General features: G+C 37.1%; 1 protein-coding gene across 2 annotated transcripts in view; it reads left to right on the top strand.

Annotated features, from left to right (window-relative positions):
- The window catches only part of LOC115219231 (putative protocadherin beta-18), a 200372-nt gene that overhangs the window by 141783 nt on the left and 48589 nt on the right, over positions 1-10000 (top strand). For both annotated transcript variants that reach the window (XM_029789370.2, XM_036508628.1), the window contains 2 exons: positions 466-2866; positions 9094-9250. In XM_029789370.2, coding sequence (XP_029645230.1) covers positions 491-2866; positions 9094-9250 — 2533 coding nt within the window. In that variant the 5' untranslated portion in view covers positions 466-490. The remainder of the gene's footprint in view (positions 1-465; positions 2867-9093; positions 9251-10000) is intronic.

Here is a 10000-nt window from a genome sequence, read left to right as displayed (position 1 = left end):
AAGAAAAACACAAAAACCGTTAGATTCACTTCAACATTTAAATTTAATTTGTCAAAATATTTTCGTCACTTTGAGACCACGACCTGTTCAAAATAATACTTCTTCATAATAAAACACAACTTGTATAGCACTGTCAGACTTTTGACTTTTTTACTTGCAAGAGAAGGATAGCAAATGATAGAATTGTTTGTCTGCTGGACAAAATGCCTTGTGGTGTTATGTTCACTCATTTTTTTCACTCCTTTTTATATCTTGAGTTTGAATCTGTACAGGAATTTTTTTTCTTTTTCTTCTACCATTTCCAGAGTCAAATGACTTTATGCCACATTGCAAACTTGTTGTATGCCAGTTTGAAAGTATAATTATTTATATGAGAAGTGCCACCCAATTTGTTGTTTCAAAAGCAATAATTTTCTTATTATTATTACCTATGTTATAAAATTATTTTTTTCTCTTTTGTTTCAGGTAAACTTTGGTAATTCCAATAGTTATGTCTAGTAAAATCTGGTTGTTTGCCTTTGAGATATTCTTGATATTTATTTGGTGTTGTTCTGCAACTATAGATCTTACATACAGCATTGAAGAAGAAAAACCTTCTGCGAGTTACGTTGGAGATATTGCAGCAGATTCTAATATTGCCAATGAACTTGATACTGAAAACCTAGGTTCAATTGCATTCAACCAGTTACAACAGACTATGGTAGATACTCCATCGCTATTCAATATAACCAGAGCAGGGAAACTCTATACCACTGCATCTCTTGATGCTGAGAATCTCTGTAGCAAGAATACAGAATGTTTTCAACTGTTAAATGTAGCAGTTCAGCAAGGGGAATCATTTAAGAAAATCTTAAAGATTAAAGTATTAATTAAAGATGTTAATGATCATCAGCCAACATTTCCAAGTAATGAAACGAATCTAAATTTTACCGAGACTGATGGAAAGGGAAGAAAAATAGCAATTCCTAATGCAATAGACGGAGATATTGAAAGCCCAAATAATCAACTGACATATACATTAAGAAAACAATCTGATCTTCATTTTGGTCTCTTCGTGCAAAAGAGGGAAGTTGGTGCTGACATAATAGAAATTGTCTTGGAAGGGGAACTAGATAGAGAAACTCAAGAATCTTACACGCTGGAAGTTGTAGCAACCGATGGTGGTACACCACCCAAGAAATCTGTTTTAATCGTTAAAATATCAGTAATTGATGTCAATGACAACTGGCCATATTTCTCAAAAGGAATCTATAATGTTTCTGTAAAAAATACCCATAAGCCCTCATTGCCCATTATAACATTGCATGCAACGGATAAAGATGCCGGAAGGAATGGCAAAATTACTTACAAGTTGAAGCCTGATGTAAAGTTATTTAAAATTAATCATGAAACAGGAGATATTTTTCTGAATGAAAATTTCACTTCAGAGAAAAAAGAACACTATAAATTGATTATTGCAGCCGAAGATAATGGAGAAATTCCATTAGTTTCTAGTGCTATTGTCAATGTAAAGTTTATGAACCAATACAACACTCCACCAAAAATACTCATTAGTTTTGCTCCTAGCTTTATAAAGAATACAGTTACCATTTCTGAAGGGATTCCTGTAGGAAGTTTCATTGCTTATGTTATAGTTGTTGATAAAGATGATGGACAGAATGGAGATGTTGAATGCCATCTGAAACATAACCATTTTGAACTTAGAAAATTAAACCCCAAAGAGTATAAAATTGTGATTAAACAGCCTGTTGATAGAGAGACAACTGATCATTATAAAATCGATGTTTTCTGCCGGGATAAAGGCCTATTTTCGGTGATGGTAAAAAATCATTTCTTTATCCAAGTAAAAGACATTAATGATGTCCGACCACAATTCAGTAAAAAAGCTTATAAATTCCTGGTGTATGAGAACGAAAAAGCTAACTATCCTGTTGGCTTTGTCACTGCCACTGACTTAGATGTGGGACCTGGGGGTCAACTGGAGTTCTCTATTCTGAGTAAGAATAAACAGGATCCAGTGTTTCAGATTAATAATGCTGGGTTCATTACAACAACAAAGTTATTGGATTATGAAAAACAAAAACATTATCAATTCTATGTACTTGCCAAAGACAATGGTACCCCACCACTGAATGACACGGTAGATGTTATTGTTGAAGTAATGGACAAAAATGATAATGCCCCGTATTTTAACTTTCCCACAGTGAACCCTTTCAGCTTCGATGTTCACTACCATCCGCAAAGTGATAATGAAATCACAGTTCTAAAGGCTTCTGATAAAGACAGTGGAAGCAATGCTTTCCTTCATTACCAAATACTCGAAGGAAATGAACAGCAGTTGTTCATGGTGAAACCTTACTCTGGAGTATTGCTCTTCTCACGTAAAGTTTATCCAAATGATGCAGCAACATACAGACTTGTTGTAGCAGTAAATGACAGCGGCATACCATCTCTGTCGGCAATGACTACTTTATCCTTGACATTGAGTGTCAGTAACAGCTCCTTATTAATGACAAATGTTCAGGCTCAGTCCAAAAAAGTATCTGATGTAAACTTATCAATAATAATAATAGTTGTAGCTGTAATATTCTCAATAATTCTCGTAGTGTCTGCTACAGTGTGTATAGTTCGATATATAAATGTCTCAAATAGGGTTCGAGATCAAAGACTGAACCAGTTGAATGAGACTAACCCTGATGCAAAGCATTTAATATATCAAGCTACTAGCCCTACAACATTACTAAGAGTCCCAGAAGAAAGTACCAATGAAAATAATACAGCAGCAGCACCGTTTTACTCAGTGGTTGAATTACCTAGTGACTGGACGATAGCCACTCTTACTCGAAGACATCCGGTACCAACACAGGTAAGTTATTATTGGTTATAAAGGCAGAGAGCTGGCAGAAACGTTAGCACGTCAGGTGAAATGCTTAGCTGTATTTCGTCTGCCGTTACGTTGTGAGTTCAAATTCCGCCGAGGTCGACTTTACCTTTCATCCTTTCGGGGTCAATAGATTAAGTACCAGTTACGCACTGGGGTCGATGTAATCGACTTAATACCTATGTCTGTCCTTGTTTGTCCCCTCTATGTTTAGCCCCTTGTGGGTAATAAAGAAATAGGTAAGTTATCATTGGTAAATATAAGGAAGTTTGTGAATTTGGGTAACTTCAGATGCCAGGAAAAAAGAGGAATTGGATACTGTGGAACCATCCTTTCATCTGAAATAGGGATTCTTTTGAACTAAAAGGCTAAGTTATTCTTGTTTAGATGAAGAGGACAGCAGCACAGCTAGTGGTGATGCAAAATGGGAAGCAATTCACCCTGGGTGATGTTTTTATGGATGTAATACTTTTGAGCCCATACAGGCTTTGTGGCCTGAGAAAGTGGGGGTGGGATGGGGAAAACACCAAAGGTCACCCTGGGTAGTACACATTTTAACTATTTAGCTACACCACAGGAAGAGTATAAACTCTCAAAGTGTTATAGATTCCTCTTCTTTCTCATGAAATATCAATTTATTCAAACTCAGGAACTTCATTGTATAATCCCTTTTTATTTTCATAATACTGGCCATCACCAATTTTTGGGGGACCTTGGATTTTGGCCTGTTGTTTCTAAAAAAAATTATTTCTAATGTTAGGCACAAGGTGACAGACTATCTCACTGAAATATTCCTCTTCTAACATTGACCATTGCCAAAATTCTCCACATAATATGTTAATTCTGTATTCCAGTTCTTCATTGATCTCCTGTGGAGGCACATGGCCTAGTGGTTAGAGCAGTGGACTCACGGTCGAGGGATCATGGGTTCGAATCTCAGACCGGACAATGTGTGTGTTTATGAGCGAAACACCTAAGCTCCACGTGGCTCTGGCAGAAGGTAATGGCGAACCTCTGCTAACTCTTTCGCCACAACTTTCTCTCACTTTTTCCTCCAGCATCTTGCAGCTCACCTGCAATGGACTGGAGTCCTGTTCAGGTGAGGAAACTATACACCAAGAAACCAGGAAACTGGCCCTTATGAGCCAGGCATGGCTCTAGAAGGAACAAACAATTGATCTCCTGATAAAATTCAAAATGTTGTCAGTCACCTGTACCAATTTGAGCCTTCAGCTTTCTAATAATGAATCCATGCCAAACCCAGAATCATACGTCTTTTGCTGGTCTTAGGTATTGGATCGAGTCCAAATTGGGGATTTTCTTTCTAGAGTTTCGGTCAATCAAATTGGGACCAATTACTTAATTTTGTCTGATGGATATTTTATTGATCTCTGTTTATTGATTGGCTAAGTTACCTTATTGATATAAATGGATGATACTCAATACACTGATATGCACATAGACGTAATCATGCACAGACACACTGACACACACACATTCATATATAAGTGTGCGTATTATGCATACATGTATATATATATATATATATATATATATATATATATATATATATATATATATATATATATATATTATTATATATATATATATATATATATATATGTGGAGGTGCAATGGCTCAGCGGTTAAGGCAGCGGACTCGCGGTCGGAGGATCGCGGTTTCGATTCCCAGACTGGGCGTTGTGTGTGTTCATTGAGCGAAAACACCTAAAAGCTCCATGATGCTCTGGCAGGGGGTGGTGATCCCTGCTGTACTCTTTCACCACTCTTTCTTCTGTTGGCCTGCTCGCTTAGCCAGCGGGGTGGCGTCATTTGAAGGCTAAAACCATGCGAAGAGCATTGTGACCAGCAATGTGTAGCAACATCTGATGGTCTGATCGGTCACGTGATCACGTGATATATATATATATAATATATATATATATATCATCATCGTCATCATTTAACGTCCGTTTTCCACGCTAGCACAGGTTGGACGGTTCGACCAGGGTCTGGGAAGCCAGGGGCTGCACCAGGCTCCAGTCTGATCTGGCAGTGTTTCTACAGCTGGATGCCCTTCCTAATGCCAACCACTCGAAAATGGAGAAGATATTCAATTGAAATAAGATGTGATCTCACAACCTCTGGTTATTACCTTGGACTACTTTTTTACTTTTTAAATTCTTACCATTATGGACTCTCTGATGAAGCATTGGGGATCAATTTTTGGATAATTTTTGTATGAAGTATCAACTTTGGCATGCTGGACCCCCCAAAGAAGAAACAGCTGTAAGACTAGAGTTGTATTTATTTATTTATTTATTTATTCCTATGATTGTTATTAATAAATAGATCTTGATGATGTTTGTTAACTGGATATCTTCTCTATTTTCTTCCTTGCCTTATAAATTCTAGATAAACTTTTGTTTGCCTCCACTTATACCTATTATTCAATTGTACTATTGCCTTGCAACAGCAAGCATTTGGATATGAATAGGTGTACCTCTAGTAGTATATTCGATATTTATTATCCCTTAGATGGTTATCTAAACTTTAACAATATATATATATATGTATATGTATATACATGCATATAAATGCATATATCCATATATATATATATATATATATGTATATACATATAAGTTGCCATGATAGATCATTAGCCACTACACACATTTTTTTCTCTCCTTTTTTCTCTCCTTGTTTCTCTCCTTGTTTTTTCTGTGTCCCTTTCTGTAGAAGAGCGTAGGCTCGAAACGTAAAAGACTTTTTCTATTCCTGAGCATTATACTAATACATCTGTTTGTTTTGTACACCACCTGTCTTCATCTTTTGTTTTTTTCGTGAACTCTCTCTATATATGTGTATATATATGTATAGATATATATAAATATATATATATATACATACACAAATACGTACATATATATATATATACATATATACATATGCATACATATATATATACACACATATAAATATACATACCCAGATACACACATACACAAATACACATATATGTATGTATGTATGTATGTACATATATACATGCATATATTTATATTTATAAATACTCAAGTACCTGAGTCAGCAATAATAATGAGTGCTGTTTCACTAAACTTTGTGATAATTACAACATTTTTGCTTGTGCACATGAATATTCAATTTTTTCCAATTGGAGGTATTGTTGGAAAATGTCTTCATGATGAAAGTTGCTAATGAGTACACGAGGATGTAAATAAAAATGCCAAATTAACAAGAAAATATGGAAATTATATTTACCATTCCTAAAATATTGTACAGGTTTCATTACTTTTAAATTGGGCTACATGTAGTCAGTAACTCACTTGTATTTCTACATAATGTTATATTTTTACAATGAGTACTCTTCATAATTCTTGAAATGTGCAGGAGTGGTTGTGTGGTAAGTAGCTAGCTTACCAACCACATAGTTTCCGGGTTCAGTCCCACTGTGGGGCACCTTAGGCAAGTGTCTTCCACTATAGCCTCGGGCCGACCAAAGCCTTGTGATTGGATTTGGTAGATGGAGACTGAAAGAAGCCCATCATATATATATGTATATATATATATATGTATGTGTGTGTATATGTTTGTGTGTCTGCGTTTGTCCCCCCCCCCCACCAACATCGCTTGAAAACCGATGCTGGTGTGTTTACGTCCCTGTAACTTAGCGGTTCGGCAAAAGAGACCGATAGAATAAGTACTAGGCTTACAAAGAATAAGTCCTGGTGTCGATTTTCTCAACTAAAGGCAGTGCTCCAGTAGCGCCATAGTCAAATGACTGAAACTAGTAAAAGAGTAAAAGAGTAAAAGAGTAAATGTTGTGAATGTATATGTATTTAAAACTACCAAAATATAGACGTATTTACACATGTGTACATGATCTTACAAACAGGTTACATATATTTCCAAAGGTTTTCAAGTGATAGCAGGCTTAGCTCATGCAAAAGCTGTGCATTTTTAACATAACAGATACATTCCATGCAAAAGCTACAAATGTGCATAAGAAGTATTATTATTCACATTCACCACAAAAGTTAAGTTAAGTTAATTTTTTGGCTCAAAAAGCAAAAAGCAAGGACATGTAGGGGGACATGGAGTTATGTACAGGGTGGTGTTCATGCAAAGAGTTCAGGCCATTTGTGATCAAGGGAGACTTTGAACCGAGCGGTCATCGGCATCTTCACTGTCTCGTCCGGCAGCTTATTCCACGGATCTGCAACCCGGACGGAGAAAGCCCCTCTCCTTCGATTGAAACGAAATCGTCACAGATAGAGCTTTTCGGAGTGACCCCACAGTCGACGTTCTGGAGCAGGAGTGAAGAACAGCTCTTTCGAGAGGTTACACTTTCCGCTTATGATGTTGTGAGCAAGAATGAGATCACCGCGGCGTCTGCGTTTTTCTAGAGAATAAAGGTCGAGCGTCTTCAGCCTTTCTTCATAAGACAAATGCTTGAGACCAAGAACCATGCAGGTAGCCAGCTTCTGTACTCTTTCAAGATGATGTATGTCTTTGAGGAGATAAGGAGAAGAGGCTTGAATCCCGTACTCCAATATGGGTCTCACCAGCGTGACATAGAGCGGTAGGAATATGGCTGCTGTGAGCATTCCTGAAGAACAATATTTTTTGAATAGACATGAGAAGGAATGAACACATTTCAGCCTTCTAAATTTTCAGTCAAGTAATTTAGAATTATTTCTGCCATTTGTTCTGCTTACAGCAAGAAATACATGTCTATAGTGTAATAAGTTGATAGGCAAAAACTGAATACATGATCCCTTGAATATGGAAGGTAATTGTGGAATGTAGTGAAATATATATTTCTTTACTACCCACAAGGGGCTAAAAACAGAGGGGACAAACAAGGACAGACAAAGGGATTAAGTCGATTACATCGACTCCAGTGCATAACTAGTACTTAATTTATTGACCCCGAAAGGATGAAAGGCAAAGTCGACCTCAGCGGAATTTGAACTCAGAACACAGCAGTGGACAAGATACCACAAAGCATTTCGCCTGGCGTGCTAACGTTTCTGCCAACTAGCCGTCTTAGTGAAATATATGCAGTAGAATAATTAGTTGTAGATGTGGCAGGGATTGTCTAACACAACTCTTGCACCACATCAATGATATCCTTAAAGCCTTGGGATCAGGTTCGAGCTCTGATGTCATACATCATGACTTTAGTAAGCGTTTGACAAAGTCAACCATATTATCAGAGTCTAAGGAGTAATTGTTAACAACAAACTCAGCTGTTACTGTGTAACATAGCTGTTTGCACACAGGCATCATATAATCTGCCTTTCACTCTGCGGGAGAGGCCCTTTGATGCCAGCAGAGGTAGGACTTCTCTGAACTTTGCTCTGCCTATGACTGTGATTTTAAGCGTTTGACAAAGTCAGCCATATATCAGAGTCTAAGGAGTAGTTGTTGACAACAAATTCAGCAGGAGTACCCACATCAACAATAAGGCCACTACAGCTTGAAAGATGAGCGCCTGGATCCTAAGAACTGTTCTGGTCCAGAGAACAAGATGTCATCACTCCTTTTTACTTGTCCTTTGTACAGCCACACCTTGAATATTGCTGCCCACCGAGGTCTCCCCATGCAAAGTGAAACATTTTGGAAATTGAATCATTCCAGAGACCATTCACTAAAAAATTAAGGGTATGACTGGTCTTGATTATTGGGACCGCCTTAAAGCATTGGAACTCTATTCTCTCCAGCGCTGCTGTGAGCTATACATCATTTGCATGATGTGGAGAATATACCACCAGCATTGCCCAAACATATTCAACATTAGCTTCAAAATTCAACCAAGGCTAGGACCACAGGCCATAGGTCGTCCCATAGGATGTTCCAAGACTGTTTCCATGGTTTCCCCATTTATCTTGATCTTCCATCATGGATATTTTGTGGGGTGGGGGAAAATCAATTGCATTGACCCCGGTACTTGACTGCTACATATTTTATCGACCCTGAAAGGATAAAAGACAAAGTCTACCTTGGTGATATTTGAACTCAGAACACCAAGCTGGTAGAAATCCTGCAAAGCATTTCATCTGGTGTGTTAATGATTCTACCAGCTTGCTACTTTCGTTATCACTACTTTAATAACCTTCAGATGTTGTCATCTCTTTATGATTCCAACTTGCATAATTTACATGAGAAAGATATTGTTTCCACAGGAGAGCAGACCACCACATATAGCCCAAGCCTCTGATCAAGATGGTGCTAGAGAAATTCATAGCACAGCTACAATTAACAGAAGAGGAGGCAGTCGAAGAGACAGCGAAAATGGATGGCGAATAGATGATGCAACAAAACATTATGAAGAAATACCAGGTATGTTTTCGCTTTTATTTACTCAGAGTGAAATAGGAGAATTTTAATGAATGAGATTAAAGATTTAAAATATATTGTCTCTCGTCTTTTATTCTAAATATGTCCTGACTAATGAACTAATGAAGGCCCAAGGAAGAAATGATTTTAGAATAATCATTTATAACTATAAGTCCAGGCATGGCTGTGTCATTGAGAAGCTTCATATTTGCAGCCATGTGGTTTTGATTTCAGTTCCACTGCACAGCAACTTGGGCCTATGTCTACAACATTCTCAGGTCAACTAGTATCATAAGAGTAAATTTGGTTGATGGAAACTGTAAAGAAGCCTATTATATATATATATAAACCTACATCTCTCTCTCTCTCTCTCTCTCTATCTATCTATCTATCTATCTATCTATCTATCTATCTATCTATCTATCTATCTAAGGATGGCACATATGAATGATGAAGCCACCTTGAGCATAATCCTATGAACCCGGAAAATTTATAACAGAGAGATACTTACTTGCAATTAAATGTGTTAACATATGACATTATTGACTGAGGTTACCGTGGTCTTTTCCATAGGCTTTTCTTTCCATGGATAAGCCTTATCTGTTTCCCCCTTTACACTGTGCATCATGACATTTCTGTGATACACGATCCCTATTGATTGTTTTTTTTTTTATGATCCCTTTTGATCGAAAACCTACCCCACTTCTTTTTTCTTTTTCTTTCTCCCTAAAAAGAAAAGGTCTACTTTGTAAT

The sequence above is a fragment of the Octopus sinensis genome, linkage group LG14 (genome assembly GCF_006345805.1).
Source record: "Octopus sinensis linkage group LG14, ASM634580v1, whole genome shotgun sequence".
In the NCBI taxonomy this organism is placed as follows: Eukaryota; Metazoa; Mollusca; class Cephalopoda; order Octopoda; family Octopodidae; genus Octopus; species Octopus sinensis.
Note: the sequence above shows the minus strand (reverse complement) of the source record. Positions and strands in the feature narration are given on the sequence as shown.